This window comes from Helicoverpa zea, chromosome 8, assembly GCF_022581195.2.
Source record: "Helicoverpa zea isolate HzStark_Cry1AcR chromosome 8, ilHelZeax1.1, whole genome shotgun sequence".
Taxonomy (NCBI): Eukaryota; Metazoa; Arthropoda; class Insecta; order Lepidoptera; family Noctuidae; genus Helicoverpa; species Helicoverpa zea.
In genome coordinates, this window is record NC_061459.1 from 2,208,536 (window position 1) to 2,233,523 (window position 24,988).

The 24,988-nt window shown below is 34.5% G+C and overlaps 1 protein-coding gene and 1 long non-coding RNA gene across 3 annotated transcripts in view; one reads left to right on the forward strand and one right to left on the reverse strand.

The window, feature by feature from the left end:
- The window catches only part of LOC124632846 (DNA-binding protein D-ETS-4-like), a 40,885-nt gene extending 29,813 nt beyond the window's left edge, over positions 1-11,072 (reverse strand). The window contains exon 1 of one of the 2 annotated variants that reach the window (XM_047167832.1): positions 10,818-11,072. In XM_047167832.1, the coding sequence (XP_047023788.1) occupies positions 10,818-10,856 (39 nt within the window). In that variant the 5' untranslated portion in view covers positions 10,857-11,072. The remainder of the gene's footprint in view (positions 1-10,817) is intronic. The other variant, XM_047167837.1, reaches the window with a different exon arrangement.
- Positions 11,073-19,284: 8,212 nt separating this feature from the next.
- LOC124632536 lies at positions 19,285-21,164 on the forward strand. The gene is made up of 2 exons (XR_006984637.1): positions 19,285-20,379; positions 21,039-21,164. It is a non-coding gene; the product is annotated as an uncharacterized LOC124632536 (long non-coding RNA).
- The last annotated feature ends 3,824 nt before the right edge of the window (positions 21,165-24,988 follow it).

Here is a 24,988-nt window from a genome sequence, read left to right on the forward strand (position 1 = left end):
GCTTTTTGTTTTATTTATAGTACAAATCTATTTTAATTGTAAAGTTGACATTTATTTATATATTTCTTGAATCTACAAGCATGGTAACAAACGTGCGACTCTATCTAATAACTATGTGTTATTATGTTTCATAAATATGTATGACTCTAGTGTGCTTAAGAACAATGGTAGGTATATTAATACCGACTGTTATGTAATTTTACCTTCCTTGATCAATTTTAAAAGGACGTAAAGACTGTATGTAATTTTTTGCTTGCTTATTTCTATAATTTTCAATTTTCCGCAATTTTTTCAGTTAGTTTAACCGGACAATACAAATAACGGACTATGCAAATTTCCATGAACTACAAATTATCACATACACGCCCCGAATAAAGTAGTGTTAATAAAGCCAATATGGCCGCCCTTTGAATGTCATACGTGACTTTGAAAAGGTGATAACTGATAACTTTTTCAACAAGTTATAGAACCATGTCAAAATAATTCTTTTATTTTAATTCTAGCTATAAAAAGTTTATAATTATAATGTCAATAAATGATTAAGCTGTCAGATTAATTACGCCTTTTTTATTTTAATATAGGTTATTATTAAAATAAGGATTGCAGTGATTAATTTAATATATCTCTAGGCTATGTCACGTGTACCTATTCTAATGAGTGTTTTTGTAATTCTGACTTATACTTATCAAATAGTAGTGAGTAGGTACATACATATAGAACCGGTAATTGAAATAAGTTCATAATTTATTTACTAAATTAATCTACCTATCTACATATTTATCTAAAGTAACACAGAAAAACTGTGTTACTTTATTTTTAAAAACAACATAACCACTAAAGATCCACAAAAACCTACTACCGTTTAAACCCAAACCATAACAATTATCTCAGCTTGACTCACGAAATAATTTCACAACGGTTTGCCAAAAAATGCGTTTGGAAACATCGACAACTTTTTTCCTCCTACTTTCGCAACACTATGATTCAGCCGTGATTTGATTCCAAAGTCTGTCGAGACGCGAACCTTTCTTGGAAAATGGCGTTCAGTCATTTACCAACCGCTTAATAGATTTTTAAGTTGAAATTGTGAAATGATATTTACTTTTTTAGGTTTTCTTTTGATGAGTCTCAAATTGGTTTTTATACTAAATTTATTTTGGCCATTTATGCCTGTTGTATTGAGCTTCAAGTTAGAATCTTAAAGATATTCTTTGTGGAGAACTGAGTAAGTAAATAGCAGGGGAAGAAGGGCTTATTTGGTCAGTTTTTTTGTCAATTGTTAATAATTAATGTTTTTTTCCTTCCTTTCTGCCTATAGTAAAACTTAATCTAAGATAAAATCTTCAAGATACAACATAAACAACACACAAAGGAAACTTACCTAAGAGTTGTTTGACTTCCTAGTTAATACAAGACCGGTTGATTGCAATACTAATATATTAACCTATGCAGTAATCAATGTATGCTGTATGCATATTTATTTTTAGAACAAGTATACAAACTACTTACTTAATCTGAACTTGATTTTTTAAACAATTGTTTTAAAATTATTTATATTTAAAAGATCAATATTATTATAATTTATATTTAAAATAGTATTTTAAAAGATCAAGCGTTTTTCGCAACAAAACATATTTTTTGTGTTAACTCAACTAAGGTACTACCTTGATGTCATTCTTAGTTATATAATTATCATTTTTATATGCGCTAAGAAAAAGGATTAGATGTAGGAAAACGGAATCAGATAAAAATTAATCATTAGCAATAGATCAATATCTCATAAACTAAACACTCGATAGGAAACAAAGCGTGGAAAATATCTTTTATCTTTTCCCCAAATAAAAGCCGATTTTAGACATTACGTACCCTTTTGTTTTAGTTCCTATTTTCCTCAATGAACACTTGCCAAGTACTTAAGTTGATAAGCTAACTTATCGTATCTGGCGACTCTTAATAAGCTGATTAAAACCACAATTACTACAGTCATTTCTAAAATTATTTATCACTAAAACTTCGTTTCGAAACGGATTTTACGTGAGTCAGCTAGACAATGATATTGCTAAATTCAACCACAATATAATCAGCAATAAGGTGCATATTACAATATTTTCAGGTTTACATAATGTTGGGATTTCCATCAGTCGATTCGAGTTCTTGCAAAATTCATTGAGGCAACTACTTATCGCAAGATTCATTCAACCTTTTTACATAGACTTGATAAAAACTGCTTCAACTTCAAATTTCGAAATTAAAATGCCATTTAGATATCTAATAAAAAACAAAAGACTTCTATTGGCCCGTGAAAAGTCACAGTCAATTTTCTTTTATTTAAATTGTAAATGGCGTTCGTAGCAAGCGTGTCTCATAGCCAAGAGGTGACGTTAAAAGTGCGTCCTCGACCTACATAGACAAAAGTGAAATTCAAGCAAATCCAAGACCTATTCTATAACTGTATACTCTTAAAATGTCAAACAATGTAGCTAAAAGAACGACGTTATGAAATACATTGTTTATGTCAATTCAATACATGCATGTCGAAAGACTTATTCATAGGTTATGCATTTAAAGTTATTAGTCACATGACAACATATGCGTTAACTTAGTGTGGGGAATACTAAGTTTTTTCAACGTGGAAGTATTTGTGTGGGAAGGCGTGGTAACTGGAGAAATATTGATAGAAATTTATGCGATTCAATGAGTGGTTTGTTTTACGATTTTCTGTATAACGCACTTTTTACGCCTTTTTCTTGGTGTGCACTATATTCCAGTAAATCTACATTAAAAATTGTCTTGTTTTGTTAGTTATATCCAATCTTAAAATTGAATCTAAATGTAAGTAATTGCGGTTAATGTCTTTTTTTTATAAAATATCAAAAATAACTTTAACTCTGCCTTCAAATCTTTATAGTAACTTAACTACCACAATTCTAACAAGAAAGTATAGACACCATACTTTAACCCGTACCCACACAGGCTATGTAGCCCGGTTATTCTGTGCGACCATTGCCAAGGCATCTAAATGGTCTCGCGTCATTCAAGGGTTAATTGCGAATGTGCGCGCAGAAAATTCGAAAGCGTTTAGAAGTTTTCCAATGTATGAGTAAGTAGTTTAAGTGACATGTTAGGAATTTTCTTGGGCTTTCGAAACTACGTATGGGCTTCATTTAACTTGTCTCCTTTTGGGAAATAACTTTGCAGAATATCTATACTTACCTATTTAAACAGTTGAGCGCGCTTATCTCGCGAAATACTAAGGCGATTCGAAAAATTCTTTCAGTATTAGATAGCCCATTTATCGAGGAATGCTTTTTATCTACGTATGAAAAGTACTTTCCCCTGGACATAGGTAAAATCGCGGGAAACACCTAGTGATTAGATATTATTTGATTTTGATCGAGCGTCAACGAATCAGCATTTACAATCGCAAAATATTTTTCTTCTAAGCCTGAAATCACACAGCTGGCCGTGTCTAAAGCTTCAGCACTTTTTGCGATAAAAACTTACATTTTATTATCCTTCTGATTTCTTGTATTTTAACAAATAAAATAAATAAAGGTTTTTTAACGCCGTGTCTAACAGAGCGTATGAACCGTTGCAAATCGGTCAGACTGCAAGTAGTACTGTTCGTGTATTTAAATAGCATTGGGCCTTTGTTTAATTAGTTATACTTGTTTTTCTTTATGTAAAAAGTCGAGTAATTTCTTTATATAAAAATATTTTTTGTTTGTTTGTCTTATTGTTGTAGCAAGACGCACTAACTCTTTAAGTTTAGTACAATAAATGTTTTCGTACACGCATATGTAAAACATACATATAATAAACACAAGATAATCAAAACTTCGTTACCCATAATTGCCGAAACAACACAATAACATTGTATGTCAACATAATGAGTCCAATAAAAATAAGTCCAATAGGAAAATACATATAATCATTGTGTTCGCATAATGGACTTTAAATTATAGCACTGATATTATGTTAAAGGGCAAAAAGTGCTGTATAATAATACAATAAGACGCAGTTTATTCAATTAATTAAATCTACACGTTTTAAAAAACTTAAGCTTTAGTTTTTTTGCTAAATCCGACCCAGTTGGGAAAGGCTAGGCAGATGATGATATTTTTTTAGTTTTATGAAAATTCTACTCATCTCCTGCAAAAACAGCTTATCTTAGAAAACGTTATAGCCAAAGAAAATCGTGAAAAACAGGTGGTTTACTTTAAAGGTCCCTAAAATGCCTGGTTTTCCTAACCATTACAACTACCTACTGTCATATGCACATAAAAAATATACTGCGACCAATAAGCATCGATTAAATAAAGCTCAAAATAAATTGTCGTGCTCGTGACTAAGTAAAGAAACCAGACTTGCACCTGAGTTCAAAACTGGTACAATGTAATAAAACTGGCAAAAAATACAACCTGATTCCTCAAGCTAAATTGTACCTTATGTGTAGGGAGTTAGGGTACAATTTGCTCTGTGCTGTCAGTTGTTTTCTTGGCCAGTAATCGTCTCACAATCGACCTTCGTAGGGATTGCTTCCGAGTTCTTAAAGATCAAAGCTTTAACATGTTATTATCTGAACAAACAAGCTTTGTATGCGCTTTAGGGTGCGTCCACATCTGGCGAATGCGCCGCGAATGCGCAGCGCGCGAGCCGATCGCGAGCTGTCCGCGAGCTGCGCGCGTGCATTTTTGTTCGTGCGCCGCTTCTGCGCCGCCCGCGCGCAGTTCGCGCGCGACCTAAGCGCCGCACGCGAGCGGCGCGCAGGCGGCGCGCGACGTCTGCCATCTTCGATAGTACTGAGCCAATATACGGAACTGTAAGGGCGAGAACTGATGGCGCGCAGATCGCGCGCCGCTCGCGCGCTCTATACGAGCCTTGCGTGAGTTGCGCTAAAGAGGCGCACCGAACTATTGCAGTGACTGCACGCGCGCAGCTCGCGGACAGCTCGCGATCGGCTCGCGTGCTGCGCATTCGCGGCGCATTCGCCAGATGTGGACGCACCCTTACATTTTTAACTGACTACAAAAATGAAGAAGGTTTTTATGAGTACTGAGGAATTTTCATTCAGAAATGATTTTTTTCGGTCGCATGGCTGAACTTTATTTTTGAAGATAGGAGAGGTTTTTTAGAAAGAAAATAGTGAGTACTATTTCCCAAAATGAGCAGCCATTTTTCAAACAAAAATCTTTCTTACAATCTTGATAAAAACACAGAATTTCTTCATTGTTCTATGCATAAACTTAGCACTAAAATGATATCCAAAGTCATTTACGCAGAATTTGACATTTTGATAATTTCATCATTAACGAAGCCTATCAATAACATAGTTGTTAACAAACTATAAAAAAATATCCTTCAACACAAACAAGGAAGAGATGCATCATGCAATAAAAACGATAAATATAAATATATAAATCTGTCAGCCGACCTCTTTATCAAATGAATTGCATGTAAACAACTAAGCTTAGATATGTTTATTATTTCCTCTACTGGTTCAAATCTACAAGATCTTTACTCGTTACGTATTAAACCTTGGAAGAACACAGGTATGTACTTGTTAAAAAACTACTTCGATTAGTATGTTTTAATATTGTGAAATTTTAAGGTCTAATTCGACGTCAAAGTTTATCTATTACATCTAGTAGAAAATTCAAAATAAAGTGTTGTTTTGATGTTGTACCTAATTTCACATTCGATAGCGTGATCTTATCAATCGCGGTTATAAATTAGGTACAAAATCAAAACAACATTTTGAGGTACATATCTATACCTCAACTTAAATAATGTCTTTGTTTTACTTCGAAATTTCTTACAATTTAAAAGTAAACTGATAAAATTTAATGCAAAATATAACAGCATGAAGCACCTTAACACTATGCAATTGAAACTTTTATTTCCGCATTTCTATGCATCCACAAAAACAAATGACGGAAATAAAACAAAAAACAATAGTTTACACTTCTGTCAAAAATAACGACCACAACGCAATAAATACCAGTTATTACACGTTAGTAGATACTATCAATTACTTCCGACTTCGCCTAAGTATAAGTTGATGGTAATCTACGATTGGTCGTGCTTACTACGGCCAAGAAGTTTGGACTTCAAAGCTTAGTAAGGTCATTTGTATTTAACATAATTTAAGATTAATATTTCTTTAAAATATTTGAACCTTTTTGAGGCCTGAGTGTTAAAGAGGGACCGATATTTTTAATTGTTTTGAAGAACATGTAAAGGTTTTTGATAAGCTCAAAGACAGACCATATACTGAAGAAACATACAGTATATTTTTATACGTAACTCAATGGAATGCGTAAGATTTGATATCGCAACCCAGATGTTTCTTTTAGTTGATAACAATATTAACGATAGAAAGGATTATTAGAATTCCCAGGCCAACAGCGTCAAAAGCTTTGATGCTGATAAATGCCGCTGTGACGTTTTAATTATCACGCGTTAGCCCATATATCAAACACTACTGAATTGTAGCATTATAATTTATCTTTATCGATTGTTTCAGATAGAATTTATTGCTGATTAGGTTTAGAATTTTAAAAAGAAGCATTGATCGATTTGGTTTTTTATATGGCCGCTGGGTTAATTTTCCAACTATGTTCAGCTGTGGACGTCCTATGGCTGAAATGATGATGATGGGTTAATTTACAGATTAACACAACCTACCAATTTGAAATAATCTTTCATAACAATGTGATAAAAAATCATCCTAAAATTATAGCTGTATAAAAATTGATAAATCCCATTAAATTTATACTTAAACACAACAGCACTCTTACTGATGGTTTGTTTATTAATTTTATAGGGAATAAGTACACAAACGACCGTTATTGTTAGAAGTTATGTTTTTTAACTTTTTGTAGAAAATACACGTGTCATAATAGGTAGTTATATAATAACCTATCTTTTGATGGTCACGCACGTATGCCTATTAAGATTAACAAGATTTGTACGATATAGATAAATATATTAATCTGATACTGCTAACGTCATGATACAATCTTTACCTGATTAGAAACTTCACCATGACGGTAAACTTCTTGTAGTAGGTTTAGTTTTGATTTCTGATCGAATTAAATCATTACTGATATTGAGTGAGTCTGTTATGTATGGATGTTTGTTCCTCTTTCACGCAAATATTACTGGATGGGTTTTGGTGAAACTTGGCAGTATATAGTTATAACTTATATCAAAATAAGATAAGAGCTACTACTAAGAGCTACTACCTACTACTATTTCTGGCTGTGTAGGGAAACGGGTGAAATTGCTGATGGATGCTAGTTGTATATAGGTCTTTAAGTATATTTTTCACTGCTAATATAAAAAAGAAAGAGGAAGGTTTGTGATTTTTTTATGTTGCACGGAGTAATCTCTGGATCAATTGAACCGATTTTGAAAATTCTTTACCTGCAGTAATTTTTTATAAAGATGTGGAAAATTGTTTTCTTGACGCGAGTGAAATCGAAGCAAAAACCCTGCTCCTAATAAAATCAGCCAGTTTAGCATGATTTGCTACTATGAATAATATCTGTGTGTTAATGTTTGACTATACAGTTTTGAGGAGCGCCATTCTCAGAATTTTGGCAACCAGTAAATGACTAATAACGTCAATGAAATGACAAATAACCTATAGTTTTAAATATAACTTTAAGGCCTTCTGACTATGAGCACTATTTCCCGCACATGGATAAAGAGTTTCCTATATGTTATTCTAATAAATAAACTGTATTACTGCCTAGTCTCATTAAAATCCAGTTTTAGCATGAAAGAGTAACAAACATACAGACACACAATTATACTTATAAACCTTTCATATACAATAGTAATAGAAAGAGATACTCTAAGTAAAGATGTAAATTATTATGTAGTGTAGTACTCTGTACTCCATTAGAATGCATTTGAAATCAACCAATAGGATTGCTCGATTATCAAATGTCATTCGTGGTGCAACACTATTGGTTGCAGACGCATATAGACACAGATTAGCATATTTATATTTATTAACACTTCTTAGGATAAACTCCTAATTTTGGAGCTGTTTTGCATTGCGAAACCAGTTTTATAACACCTTCTAGAATACACAAATATTTACTAGCTTCTTCCAGTGGTTTCACCCGCCTCCCGTGAAAACTACTGCGCGCAACAAAGTGAAAAGTAGCTCTAAATGTTCTTAAATAAATGGACTATTCAACACTGAACGATTTTTCCAAATCTGATAAGCGGTTTTTGAGATTTATGCCTACAAACAAACTGACAAACTCTTAAACTTTAAATATTACTACACATAGATAGATACACATTCATACATGTATCTTTTATCTTCATGAAGATAATTACTTTTGTAGACTATTAAGTAGATAGTACATACATTAGTCAGTTAATTAGGGTGCGTACACACTGCTGACTTGAGAAAGCGTCTCTAGATAATTATAAGTCTTGGGACTGATGATGCGTAACTAGGGGTACGAGTGGCCTTGTTTAAGTCTTGTTAGAGACTTTATTTGCTGTTGTAAGCTAATAAATAGGAATATTACTTATATGTAGATGTTTATAATTATAATAAAGGTTTGTGTAAAGGGTGTGTATTTTTGGTCTTTCTGATATAGCCAAATCAAAGTTTTTCTTAAGTCCCTTTTGGCTTATTTCTATACTAATATTATAAAGAGGAAAACTTTGTTTGTTTGTTTGTTTGGTTGTAATGGATAAACTCAAAAACTACTGGACCGATTTTAAATATTCTTTCACCATTAGAAATTTATATTATCTGCGAGTAACATAGGCTATATTTTATCCCGGTGCGGGCAGTAGCTCCCACGGGACGCGGGTGAAACCGCGGGTCATTTATAAAGAACTAAAAAAAGAAAATACTACTTCACAAAATTATGGAACTTTTTTTCCTTTATTTGCTAGGCAAAGACACTAGCGCCGCATCGATTAGTTAAGTTTAAGCTGATTTGCGTATTTTAATGGAAAATTGCTATGATTAGGAAAACTACATATAAAGTTTTGAATGTCATAACAATTACATACATTATTACAGCTCAAAAGTATTACTATGTACCTATATACATAATATACCTTTTATTTAACCATATAAAGATAAACTGATGTCAAGAATGTGGACGCGTTTTAAGGAAAACTGCGTCTTCTGAGATCAGAATCGAGACAGTGAAATATGAAACCTTGTCACACTAGTTAAAAAAACTTGTCTTAAAAATTATACATCTTTTAAAGTAGTATGCTTTTTTTATTAAGTAGTTGAAATATGATTTTTGAATAAATGATTTTTAAATAACTACCACGTACATAATTTTAATGCAGGTCTAAGTTTTATTGAAAGGAACATACCTACTTCAGACTCAATTTTCCCTCTAACCAATATTTTTTTTAAGTTCAATTACCCGCGTTTGGAAAGAACTTTCTTGCGTTTCCCATATTAACTTCCCTTTACAATAATTAAATCCCAAATGCTGTCATCAATACATTTATCTTTAGCCTTTTAAATTGCTTCGAAGGCTCAAACAGATTGTTCAAATATAATCTAATCAGTATTGTATTGATAATAAATAAGTACTGATTATCGATATCTTCATAATTAGTCGTCCAACCCAATGAAGATGCCGGCAATTATCGATATATCTCTATCTCTCTTACACTCGCCACATTTGTATCGCGCTATCTCTTTTACAGAGCCTTTAGATATCGTATCTCTAGAGTTGTTTGTTACAATCGAATCGATTTTTATCGATAGATAAAAAATCTTACGTCATGTTTGTTAAATATGCATTTTCTTTACTGTTATCAGGTGATTAATATATCTGAAAAAGATATGTGGAGTAGACAAAAAATATTTAAAAAAAATAGAGTCAAAAGGTGCGTTGCCTTTTACGGTTGTCTGTGTGTGTTTGCATGTGTGTGTAAATAAAACTGGAACTATTTGTGTGTTTAATTCCAACCTTTTTACGGTCAGTTTAAGTTGTTTTGCATATAATTTTTGATTTCTAAATGGCAAATAAAAGGTTTGTTCAATAATTTAAGGTTTTGTTTGTACTTATTTATCATATAAGGCTTTGTACTGTCGAGCTTGCGTGATGACGTGATGCTTGACAGGCAAAAAGTGCGCACGATTTTGTAACCAATTGACGGACGCGCTAGAATTGAGACTTTAAACAGATAGGTTGGTACCTATGCAGAACTTAAAATGGTAGATAAAGAAACATTATAATTTATCTTTCTTTAAATTCGGTACCGGTATCTACGCAATATTTAAAGTGTTTTATAGATACTTATATCGTATTCATTCTAGAAGCTTGCATAACTTTATGTAAATGCAATTAACAGTTACTATAAAAACAAAAACAACCGTACAATTAAGCTTTCATGCTCAATAGAAACAAAGGCACCTAAAATGCTGCAGCATACCGAAACGCTACATAACTTCTCAGAAGCGTCATTTTAGTGCCCACACAGCGTAACGTCAAAATCAACATTTTATTTGCATTAAATAAAGCTATTCCTAATCCCGTCACAGCTGGGCCGTGTACGATGAATATTTACACGCTAAAATACGCCTTAAACGCTTCCATGTGGATTATATTATGAAAAACTGTTCACGTTTTATGTAAATACATTCGAGCGTCGAGCGAAAACTAGAAAGTTAACCCACACATACACAAACGCGTACGTACGTGCCTCTGTGCTTGTGAGCAACGGACACGGTTTCATAATTTAATAACATTAAAAATACATTAAATCTAAAGTTGTTAGAATAAAAACAATTAAAAATAAATACTCACTGTATCTGTCTCCTCGATAAAACCAGTCTCCCACAACATGTTTTTCGTACAAACAGTTCAACACGGCCACAAAAAATGTAAAACGCAGAAAAAGTTTTCCGTTTTTAAGTTTTTATTCGACGAATATCAGTCCTTTAATGCAATGTGCTTTTGTGGACAAAGTTTACATCCCGTGACGTAATTTATTTGGAAAAACTTTTACGAAGCACGAGCGCGACTGCGACCGGGGCGGTGTCTCGATGCTGTATGCGCCGACGCCGATCTCCGAGGACGCACGAAGCTGTCCGACAAACCACGAAGTTAGCCGACCTACTTTGTTCTACTTCGAAACGCTGTGGTCGAACGGCGATTTTTTTCGCATTTTCCGATGAAATGCTGGCCGTATAGTACTTGCTATGTACATAGGTGGTCTGGTTAACTTAGTAAAAAACTTTTTATGTTCTTTTTTCTTAAATTAAGAATGATAATTTTTCCTTCTTGTACTTCGTTTGACAGAAACGTGACTCTAGTATTGTTAGATTTGTCAGAGGTCACGCGTTTGATAAGATATTCTAAACTTTTGTTATTTTTGTACTTAACCAGTTTTGTTTGGTTCCATAGCGACGGCAATTATGAGAAGTAGTTTTTGTACATAATTTGAAACAAGAAAATTATATGTTTTTCGCAGGTAGCGAGAGCGTTGGATAGAAACGCGAAATGCTAATTTAGAGTTGAATTAATGCGCTTATATACTATAGATACATTTCTTGCCATGTAACTTTGCGATTCTGAAGTTAGCCATTTAACACTCTAGGCATGCACAGTCGTCTTTTGTTCATGTTTTTTCAACAACAATATAATCAACGACATAAGAATAAGTAATTTCAGAATAGTGAAGTTATTTGTCGTCAGCAGTAAAACTGAACTGTTATTGAAAGGAAATATTTTCGTCATCTTTCAGGCACTTTTCCTACACATAAAGATCAAAGTATGCGCAATTTCATATACTAGGTACTTTATTATTCTCTTTAATATACAAACAATTACTTTTTAACAAAAGCTCATCAAGTTCTATTACTTTCAGGACTTGCATTGAAAAGTTCTTGCAACCTTTTCTTTAAGAACCAAAGAGCATAAAATCATGACAACGAAGACTATTAAATGCTTGTAAAGTCTAGCATTTTACGGACTTGACACAATAAGTTGGTGACATGGAGAAGAAAATGACTAGCGGAGACGTCATAACGGAAAATCTCCTTAGAAAACAGCGTTGCTAAAATGCGGGTGTTCGGGGGACTAGGAATGTTTCTGGCTCCTACCTCGTGCGTCTTGTTTGGAACCTATCTTTTTGTAAAACCAGAAAATTAACGTGTAAAACCAGATGTCTCAAGGAACCCGTGCGCCTCGTCAGTTTACGTGTAATTGAGCGTTTTGGCCACGGCTGCCATTATGTATTTAACCTACAAGAAGGCACCTGACCTACCTGCCTTATGACATCTTCACTCATCTTCCTTCAGACAATTATTTGATTTTACTGTTAGTGATGATGTTTCATCATGAAGTTCTAGTTCATATCTTCTAGCTGCATCATCAGATCAGTTTGACAGTACCATATTGTATTATCCCATTATTGTATTATCATCAGAATTACGTGGAGCTGCAATTTTTTTATAACGCTACAATCCTTGAAAGATAGTTAAATTGGATAGAATAAGTCCTTAGATTCCATTACATAGTTACAGGTCGACCTAATAAAAGCGTCTTGAAAATATCATAAACCGGTTAAACTACGAAACAACACCAATCAAAATGTGCAGTTGGGTTATCCCCAAAATCATAATTACGCCTTAAAGTAGCGGCTTGTGCATAACAATTGCATCATAACAGCCCAAAAATAAAACAACAATAATAATACAACCTACTTTAGAGCAAACCTGAATTATCACGTAACCAATGTCGAAACAAGTGACTTGCGTCTGTGCAGCCCCGACGCGGAGGAAGGAAAGAGGAACGGAGATGCCATGAGTCAAGTAGGTCAAGCGCCTTCTTGTAGGTCGAATAACCTATCGTAAGTTTGATTAAAACCAGCAGTTACTACTGAATCTGTAAAAAATTGGTCTCGATTGATTTTTGAAAAAAAAAAAAATAGCGGATTCCAAAGAAAGCGTACGATTTCATAGTATGTAACGTGCCTCGTCCCTCGAACATCCGCCCCATATTGGCGCGCTACTTACTTAGAAGATTTTCCGTTATGACATCTCCACTAGTCATTTTGTTCTCCATGGGCCCAACTTCACGGAACATCAGAGCTAATTCGGTTTCGGAGAACCCGACCCTTGCGTCAAATCGGTGATCGATCGAGATAAGATCGACGATGAAATGATTTATGGAGTGCAACTATGATATAAGTCACTTGTTTGTCGTCCTATTTAAGTCATAGTCATAATTCAAAGTGCATTGGAAAAATGTAGGGGATCTATGAGACATACCCTGAAAGATTCAAATATTACGTCTTACACACTTGCGTAAATTACAGACAGAAGGACTATTAAGTCCTTCTGTCTGTAATTTACGCAAGTGTCATACCTATAGAAAGAATTATGTTTTTGCAACACTTAAATTGAAAGACGCTTCAGTATTTGACTGGAAGCCCAGCGTGAAAGCCAAAGAATTTTAAGCGTAAAATACAAGTAGACATCATTTAGGATGTCACAAATAACGTCTCTAGCTCCGGTTGAAATGTAAATGAAAATGAAATGTTGAAATGTTCACGGATACTCAATCTAACCACATATTTTAAACTCCAGTTTTATATGTCATAGCTAAGGTAAGTAAAGTCATAAATCTCCCTGCAAAAATATCCTCTCGATAAAACCGTCACTGTCGTTAAGGAAAAATAAGAATTTGTGGAAAAATCTAAGGTTGTAGATTTTCAATGTTAGACGTAAGATGACGTCTATAACGTTTAGGACTATCGGTGTTAAATGGTAGTAAAATACCACCTAACTTTTTTAAAAACAAAGTTTTACATTCTGCGGTCATATCTAACACAATACCACAATATAAAGATGGCATTCCCCATATGTATTTTTTAAATATTGACGTCAATAACTCTATATCTGGTAACAAGTGGCCATTTATTGTAAATTTCTTTGTTTTATCATCATTTCCCTCTTGAGATATTCTTATCGGTACTTATAGAGTCTGATCACACTGATCAGTCAACACGAATCACTTAGATTTGTTTCATTCATATGAGAGTGCTGAAAATTATGATACTTACATCTGTTTTGACTGTTATGACGTCACTACTGAAAAAAAAAAATAATTTGTGGCTTTTGATAATTTTCACGACTTTGTGATTCATATTACATAAAATATGACAGAAGATTCAGATTTACCTCATAGATATATGTATATCGGATAATTTAATGCATTGACATGCTAATTTCAATTCGAGTTCCAACAGTACCCACTAGCTAACCAAATCAGAATCAAATCTCAAACATCCGTTACTTGATCCTTGAAACTAAAAAACTAACGTACTTCACAGGAAAAGCCCACATTGAATATTTATCATTTCATTGTACGTATATTATAAACAGTTTATGACAGTCGCATTTTTCCAATATAATCGTTTAGGAATACGGATCTTAATTTAATTGGACAATAAGTATGGGTTATTACGGTAAATGGTTGTAAGTACGTCTATTTATATGATGTCCTCCTAGCCGATTATCGGCTACGGCGGCTGTTCTCATGTAAGGAGATTAGCCAACTGCGCAGGACATATTATAGTGCACAAGCATTTGCGCAGACACAGGTGCACTCCCTATTCCTTCACTCTCATAGCCCGATGGGACGGCAATCCGACACGACCGGAAAGAGATCAGGCGCAGGACCGACATTTACGTGCTCTCCGATGCACGGGTGAATCAATCACCAACTTCCAGGCTTCGGGCTGCTTTGTGAGTCTTCTAAAACCCACAAAGCGATTTCGGCCCGACTCGGGAATCGAACCCGAGACCTCGTGCTCAGCAGCCACACTTGCGACAACTAGACCAACGAGGCAGTTATTTATATATTATGTAGGTGTACTTACAATACTTATAACACTTAATTTATTATAGACTAGCCGCATACCCGCGGTTTCGCCCATGTCCCGTGGGAACTGCTGCACGTGCCGGGATACAATATATCCTATGTTACTTGGAAAGAGTGTAACTTTCCAACAGTGAAAGAATTTTCTCAATCAGTTCAGTAGCTTCAGAGCCTTCACAAACAAAAAAAAAATGTTTCCTCTTTATTATTTTAGTCTAGATATATTAATACAACAAGCCTTGCAAGGTGATTGGAAAGCTCGCAATTATTTCTGTTATTACAATGTCGATTAAAAATAAACATTAATATTTTTTTATAACATACATTCAACAAAAAACTTATAAACACTATTATAGCCCGTTGCATCAATGTAGGACCACACCTTCTTGATATTGAAAAATAAATAAGCATTCGCTAGTTTTTGTTTCAACGTATATAAAAACACTAGCTTCCGCCAGTGGTTTTATTTCTCTCCCATGGGGACTACTTCACTTTGACGTAAAGCTTTCCTCGATACCTATCGAATCATCCTCCGTTTTGCCCCTCCACGAGGCATCTTCAGGCATCAAGAAATAAAATGTTAGATTTTTCGTAATATATAGTATATAGTATATAAAATGTAATGTAGGTAATTTATGTAGGTAAAATGTGTCATCCTCTGAGCCTTTTTCCCAACTATGTTGGGGTCGGCTTCCAGTCTAACCGGATGTAGCTGAGTACCAGTCCTTTACAAGGAGCGACTGCCCTATCGGACCCCCTCAACACAATTACCCGGGCAGCCCAATACCTCTTGGTTAGACTGGTGTCAGATTTACTGGCTTGTGACTACCCATAACGACTGCCGAAGATGTTCAATGACCGCCTCCTTGATGCCATCCCTTGAATGAAACATATCGAATATAGGAAAGATTAATTTTTCAAATCGGATCGTTCTGACATCGAGCCGTCCAAGTTAACAAACTAACTCTTCAGCTTTTAATATTAATATAGAGATGTTGTAGTCTTTACGAGTCTTACATAATTTACTTAGAATAATGTACTTACTTTTCTATAAATAATACAGATTGGATAAGCCATTCTAGCATGTCCGTTACATAAAAGGGTTTTCTCAACATTAACACATTGGTCAGTCGTAAACGGATACAGGAAAATATAACACGGTATAATGTTATGGGGAAACTTTTAGTATCCAAATAATGACATGAATAATATGAATAGCCTTTTTAATGGCATTGTATTGTACGTCAATGGTGACCATATAGGTCAGAGTGGAGTTTGCATTTTATGATACAGTTATGTAATGTGTGAGTTGAACTATACTGCTTTTTGCTGGCATAAATATGCTGTGAGAGGAATTGCTTTGGTTATCCTTTAGTTAAAATAGTTCTATTCCTCGCTAGGCCAGAAATATTAAGTTATGATGTTCTTTCTAAGTAGGTTTACTTTTGACACCAATAACTAAGTAGTTAAACGTGATGAATAACATCTTCAAGCGAACTGGAAATTAAAAGTCTGAAATCGCAGTGAGACGATAAAAGGCTGATGACGAAGAGAAGAGGCCTAAGCCCCGCCTTTGTTCCTACAAATAATATTATTATCAACTAAATTATCTAGGTGTTTCCCCGCCGATGAACAATTTACCTAAGTTATAATGCAGATAATTTATTAACTCCAACTTGCTGATAAGCTAATATTTTTATGATTTGGTAGTCTTTAAATAAGTCCCCGCCTATTTAGTCAAATTTTCCATTTAAAATATTACCAATCTTCTATGAAATTATATTGCATTTGCTCTCGATTACTAGGTACAATAGTTTGATATCAGAAAATCTCTAACCACGTACCAAATACCGACTGCATTACACATGCGTGGCTACCACTTCACCGCATTTTCTCCTTAAATTACGACTTGATGGACAAATAAGTTCTATAATCTTACCAGTTCTGTAGAACAAAAGTTTGTTTGCTTGTATGTTTGTTACACTTTCTTTTACAATTTTAGCTGTTTAACGTAGTTAGTTGCATGTATACTTCTTGTCATATTTGATTATATTTTGTAATTGTTTGTTTTCCCTAATAAATAATTTTACTTATTTAATTAATTTTAAGAAGGCTTACAGACTATAGTTCGGCCATTCAGAGAATGCGTTCCTGACACGTCGCGATTGAACTGACGACGTAACTACATTCATTGATTATTGATATAATAATGTTGTTTTAATGCTCCTCAATTGTTAAAACGGTAAACAACCAGCAAAAATATTTTTATCGTAACTGCAACGCCATTGCAAAGTTACGTCGTCAGTTCAATCGCGACGTGTCAGGAACGCATTCTCTGAATGGCCGAACTAATACAATAATAGTTAACCATATACAATAATAATATCGCTAATGACAAGCCTCCACAGATAATAGACACATGCCACACATGGTTTATGTAGAAATATCAACAGTACCTACTGCCCAATATTACCTACTGTCACATTTTCATAACCACACCTACCTAATTACTTGCACTTTAGACTTTGTACTGCAGTTATCACGTTTAACACTAAAAGCATAATTATCAGAAGGAAAAAAATCTTGAGGAAAACATTGACTTAAAAAGTTTGGAATTGCCATCAATACTCATTCCTACTTAGATAAAAATGATACCATTGTCCAGCAATAGGTCAAAGTTAATTCAGGTAACATGCACGCAAAGCCGCGTTAAAACCAGTAGTTCTATACTTCTCCTAGTATTTTGTTTCCTTTCTACATCAAAAGCAATTCACGTAGCAGAACGCAGTCGTATACTGAACGTGATTTGAACATAGAAATAATATAATGTTAGAGGATTAATTCCTGCTTTGTATGGGGTCTAAAATTAGCAGCATAACTTGGTAATCTGTGTTGAATTGACAAGCGAAGTGTTGAGCTTAGTCACGACATCTATTCATGAGCTGGTGGGTTTTGTCGTTGATAGAACATTTTCTGTATCTGTCTAAGAATAAAGAAAAGTAGGTACTGGATTAAAATTGGGTATGTGTTATTTTCTGGGGATTATTATGAAAGTAAATTACAGGCTTCGAGATGCTACCGAAAACTATGATAAAAATAAACTTACGTCAAAGTTTTTTATTTCATATAGACTTCGTTAAAAGCTTGGTGCATGGTTTCTCACATTTTAGTATCAAAAATAAATTAATATTTCGCTTAGCAGTTCAATATGCAATTATTTCACAAATGAGGCAGTAAAATGCACTTAATTTCCAAGGGTCACATTGAAGGTCGCTAGGGCAGTAATTTGCCTTTCCCTTTAACAATACTTTCAATATAGGTAATATAATAATTGGCATGTTAAGTTTTCAAACCAGTCATAGGAATTACCAATTACTGAAACGAAAAAAGATAAAAATAGATTGGCCACTTAGTCAGCCTACATATTTTTAACAGTTGACGCTCACAGGTTACTGGGAATCCCCAAATGACACGAAGCCTTGATAACAAAAAACATTGCATTTATAAGGTTGCTTGGGTCTTTTTAAAAGTTGTTTTTTTAGTTAATTATATAGAGACTACGCATATGCATACACAATATGCCTGTCTTGAGGTATACTATGAAAAAACTGGCCATTTAAATTATACATTAGACACCACCTCCGACACCACCGACACCACCTACATTAGACTTTTTGTAGGACATATAATGGGGCAAACCTTTCGTAGGACATGTCATTGTGCACTATTGGTATCAATATCTTCTATTTTTCTCCTACAAAAAGTCGATCATCGATTTATCAGAGCGTGAGTACAGCCTTAAGGTACAGTTACACATGCTAGTTAGTAGCACGAAAGCATGCTACTTTTGAGCAATTGCTGCTTAGTGGTATGTGTGTCGAAACATTGCTAATAATGAGCTTGCTAGTTTCGAGTTTGCTCGAAAATCGACTGTCGTGCGATTATTGGGCATGCTACCTGCAGCGTGGGTGGAAGGGGGCGTGCTTATAGCGTGTGTGAACAGATTTGCTTATTGAGCATGCTAGTATCGATCAGTCGTCAGCAGCAGGTGCGCGTGCACAATTTCGCGCTAAAAATGTCGCTGGGGCTATGAAAAAACGTTGAAATTTGTGATTTTATATCGGAACAATGAATGCCTATGGAATCCGCGCATACCAGAATACAAAAAACTTTGAATGGTTTTGTTTGAACTGACAGTAAGCACGCTATAAAATGTCATGTGTACCGGAGTGTTTGCTTTGAGCATACTCTTTCAGAAGCATACTCAAAACTAGCATGCTTATAGCTAGCAAATGTAGACAAGTGCAGAGCATGCTCGAAACAAGTATGCTAATGAGCATACTAAAAAGCATGCTACTAACTAGCATGTGTAACTGTACCTTTAGTGTTTGCATCCAACTTTTAGCTGTAGGAACGTATGTAACTAAATCCCAACTAACATTTTAAATGCCTAAGAGTTTGGTTGTATTCACACCTCCACACTAAAGGTTGCTAAATTCATTTGAACTTCATTTTGGGTAGACATAGATGTAGCCCTGAAAACGGCCATAGGCTTTTTTACCTAAGCTTTAAACTTTAAAAAGAGGGAAAGTTATCGAATTAAGTTAATCCACAAAATAATACAATAAGTGACGATGTTAAAATCGCGTGATCTCTTATCTGATATAATAATTGATTACTATTTATTGTATTAGGGACCTACAAACTATAGCTTAAGGGATAATCTTACACTAATCCATACTAATTTATTAAAGTGGGAACATTTTTTTGGCTCCGAAACTGTTGAACTGATTTGAAAAAGTCTTTCACTGTTGGAAAGCTACCTCTTCCCAGGTAACATGTTTTATATTATTAATTCTAGGCTGTATTTTATCCCCGCATTAAATGTAGTCATTCAAATAATGTGTAAGTCCTTCAATCAAGTAGCAGCTATAACCAGATTACTATGACATATACAGGGGCCCGATTCTGCTAAGTTAACAATTTCAAAATTTAATAGAAATTGAATAGCAATAGCAGTTTTAACCATATCGGGCATTCTGCTACTAATATAAGACCAATCGTATTCCAATGACATTCGATGGGTTTGCGATTGGTCGCCCATTTGGTCTATACGGGAGTTTGTCTACCATCATATTGTAATGATAATGCGTTTGCAGACAATATAATTAATTATTGAATAACAGAAAAGGATAAAAAGGTTTATTTAAAAGAAAAAATAGTGAAATGCCACACACGCTTCAATAGTAATAGAGTCGTGATTGGATCTCAGTCGGATGTGAATCGTATGTCGCTTAATTCAAATTAGTAGAATAGCGCCCCAGACTAGATGAGGAAATTATTTTGAAAATTAGTGAATTAATTACCATCGTCTCAATGCTAGTTTGTCAAATCTTTAATTCAGTTTAGACGTGTTTGTACAAAATGAAGTTTTCCAACTTGACAATTTTGTTTTTGATACTATGTATTTTCTACGTGGAAGGTAAGGAACATACTTTTTTTTATTTATTTCCACATTAATAGTTTTTTTTTTATTTAATTAATTAACTCCTAAACACAGTGCCATAGCTGAACGAATCATGACGAAATTTGGCACAAAAATAAATACCAACTTGGTATACCCTGGAAACTAAAATACACAATTTTTCATTTATTTTGTAAAAAAAGTTTTCTCGGTCATGATGATGATGATGATGATGTCCTCCTAGCCGATTATCGGCTACGGCGGCTGTTCTCATGTAAGGAGATTAGCCAACTACGCAGGACATATTATAGTGCACGAGCATTTGCGCAGACACAGGTGCACTCACTATTCCTTAACTCTCATAGCCCGATGGGACGGGAATCCGACACGACCGGAAAGAGATCAGGCGCAGGACCGACATTTACGTGCTCTCCGATGCACGGGTGTATCAATCACCAGCTTCCAGGCTCCGGGCTGCTTTGTGAAAGTCTTCTAAAACCCACAAGGCGATTTCGGCCCGACTCGGGAATCGAACCCGAGACCTCGTGCTTAGCAGCCGCACTTGCGACAGCTAGACCAACGAGGCAGTTTCAGTCTCGGTCATAACGGAGGGTTCGCAACCATTTTCCTTTAGCATATTTTTTGCGATATTATATTTTGGTGTATTTTTATTTCAGTGAAACCTACCTTCTTGCCAAAATCTCGGCTTAAAGCTATTTATTCTAAAGCCCAGAATCAGACAGTAGTGAAAATGTCTCGGAAACATCGTAGAGGATGAAATTAATAAATTAAAATCAAACATACATTTTGTTTTCCTTTTTTCAAAAATTGTTAGCATAACATAAAGTTGTCTAAAAATAGCCTCAATATGACCACATATTTTGAATATTTGAAAATGTAAAAAGTGTAATTTAAAATAAATAAATATTAAAAAAAAACAAAAATATCTTTTTTTTTCCATTGTATACAGATTTTTTTTTTAGAATATTTTTTTATTTTAACTCGTAATGTTTGAGCTATTAATGCCATTATCAACATGCATGTAGATAGATTAATTATTATAATTGTATTTTATACATACATATGTATTAGATATTTTTCACTTAAAGTCAGTATAAATTATGTCAGATTTCAATCTTAATTGCAAAACAAAGCACCTATCGGTTATTCAACTGAAACTGTAAAATTAACGATTAATTCATAATTGGTACAGTTAAATACTAAAACAATTATTGCACAATTTCGTTAAATATTGTACAATAAAATCTAAAGATTGTTGATAAGTAACGCTAGGCGATAAGATTACTTCATCAATTTTTATGTATTTTTTCCTGCTTACAAAATACAGGGTAACGTATGCCTACTTTCCTCAGATAGAGCAGGTGAAATATGTTAGTTATTTCCCTTTATGGAATGTTACTATTCATCATCATCATCTCAGCCATAGGACGTCGACTGCTGAACTTAGGTCTCCCCCTTAGATCTCCTCAAATACCGGTTGAAAGCGACCTGCATCCAGCGTCTTCCGGCGACCTTTATAAGCTCGTCTGTCCATCTTGTTGGTGGATGTCCTACGCTTGCTAGTCCGTGCTATACGTGTAATGTTACTATTATTAAAAGTGACTAAAACACCACATAAAGAGTAGTAGGGAATTTTGCATAATACTATCTGTTACCCGCGTCCTGGGAAACGTCTTCTCGACCCCCTGTGAATATAGACTATGTCACCTAGAGATAGTGTAGCTTCCCAACAGTGAAATATTTTTTTATATCTGTTTAGTATAATTAGAATAAACATAATAACGAATAGAATATTTTTTCCTCTTTGCAATATTTAGTTTATATCGCTTGTTGGAGTTGACAGTTAACGCCTAATTCCTAATTGATTACGGAACCCTAAAAAGATAACAAATTTGTTGCATAACAGTTTGATCGGACTCTTATACTGTAAGAAAGAGTGATCGCGACCATGCAATGTAAAGTATGCATTAAGAAAATACATCCCTATCTACCTAGATATCTGCTCAAGGGACTCATTTAATGATTTTCTATATATGTACCTCAAAAGTTACAGACTAATTAAAATAACTTGCGCTGAGTCAATTCCAACTTTTTGTTGGGAAATCATCACCCCTCTGCTGTGACTGCATTCACAGCAGAGGGGTGATGATTTCCCAACAAAAAGTTGGAATGAGGGAGTTTCACGCTATTACTGACTAAAACCTATCACGTTCCTTCTTAAGCCCTTTATGTACCAGGGCCGTGGTAACTCTTTCGAACAATCCCGCAGCCCCGGCAGATTCCGGCATCAATTAGGTGATCTAGATAAGTATTACATAAACCAACAATAAAGACATCCGCAATTAGAACTATATACTGTATAATATTCACATAATATTCATAATGTTATAACCACCTTGATATATAAACATTTTCCTGAATGGTGCGTTCGGAACCACAAACTTTGCTTACACAACACTGACCCGGAGATACAGCAGGAGTACTTAGATTATACAATTTTTGGATCCGGACTCTCAAGTGACCTGCACTTTATCAGTTATGTCATGTGACATGTGCCTCATTTGATTAAATGACATAACTTCCAATTAGTAGTATCTATTTGAAAGAGTTACTGTGACCCTTTTCTTGGAGACGGAAAATCGTCAGATTATCCGCTGAGGGTACAACAGGAGGAAGTGCCAGACTTTGACTAACTAAAGCCCATTTTTGTTGCTTCTGAGGCCCTTTATGTACTAGAGCTGTCAACACTTCCGAACAATCCCACAGCCCCATCAAACTCCACCACAGCCGTCCAGTATCATCATCTTCATATAGCCTACTGCTGTGCATCTACCCTGCGATTCGAAGATAAACAGTCAGTCAGTAAGAGTCTGACATTCCCAAGTCATACGAATCAGGTCATTCTAAGGTACAGATTGCACAATTTAAAGTAACAACACACAAAATATGAATAAAATAACCAAACTCACAATTTGAATATCATTCAAGACGTCTAGATAAAATAAAACATAATTCCTACCTAATATTTCAAAGGCAAGGCGATTAAAATATAGCGTTTTAGTATTTGTAGACTTTTTAATGATTTTCTGATCCAAAACCGGTAGGTTGGTGGAGGAAAATAAATAAAAAGAATAATAATCTTAAAACCCAGACTGGTACAAGTTTGACAACTTTTACAGATAGTTTCTTTAATATGGATTTTTACAACAAGTTGTTAATTAATCATTGGGAGATTGTATTTTGAATTAACTTTTAATTTTTTTTTTCATCTTAATTATTTCTACGTTTTCTTCGCTTAAGTATATCCTCTGATTTTTGCGTAGTTTTCCCTCACCTTCCACATATAAAATAATACTTGGCGCACCCGAATAGAAGTAGCTTATGTCCTTTCTCAGGCTCTAGACCAAATGAGTACCAATTTAAATCGATTCACTAGCGTTGGGACGATCAGACATACAGAATTACTTTCGCATTTAGTATGTTAGTAAGGATTAAATCTTCCATCTCTTCAAAACATAAATTTTCACTCAAAAAAATTATCAATTGGTACAAACTTAAGGTCCATTTCAACTAATGTCACCAGCATCCATCCTAATGCAGTACATTTATAACATGTCTAGACTAGACTGCATCATTGGGGGTAATATTCCTAACGTTGGTACCCCCGGGCGACTGGGAGTTATAACTTCCGATTTTGAAAATGTAACTTGTGAGCATAAAATTATTTTAAAGCTCGTTATTTATAAATATGTAGGTATGGTTTCCTTTTTGAAGTCCGGTGTGTGATCCCATTTTGTGAGGAGATTAACGTGAAATAATTCTCGTAATTGAAGTTAAAATCCCCAAACAAACCATGTTGTTATTTATAAGTTTTTTTTTTTTATATTCGAATTGCGAAGGAATTGCCTAATATAAAAAAGTTAAAATTAAACAATCATTTATTTATTTTCACTTCTTTAAAAGCCTCTATTTATTAAGCCACTTATTTACTTATTTAAGCCACTATTTTCTCAACTCTTTAAATTATTTATCTTTGACTTAAAATGTATTTTCAGAACTGTATGTATAAGTAACAAGATGTAAAAATAGATTTTCTCACAATGTTTCCTTCATCTGAAGAGAAATCCCCTATTTAGCATTGAAATATTAATAAACATAAACCTATTGGCAAAACCCATAGTTTATTAACCAAAACCAACGAAGTAACAAGAATTGCTTCAGGAAAAAGTTTAGGCATTATACTGATTTCTGATACTTAAGCGAATGTGGTTTTGCAATCACTTTTGTAATATAATATTTTCCTCACCTTAAGGCGATTATCACACTGCCCCGCATGATGCAGCGTAGTGCGTGGATGCGTTTTTTTCCGTTGTATGGAAATATCTCCGTTTGTATGGAAAACACGCATAGTCCAACACACTGAAAATGCATCCACGCGCGTTCATGCGGATCACGCACATACATGCGGAGAAACACGCACCCCCGCGCGTAGGTGCGGGGCGAGACGCAAGGTATGGCACACTGAATCCCGCAATGCCGCGCGTGATTTTGAATGGGCGTGACGTGTATATTTGAAAATGGAACTCGCTGTGCGTGAATTTACAAA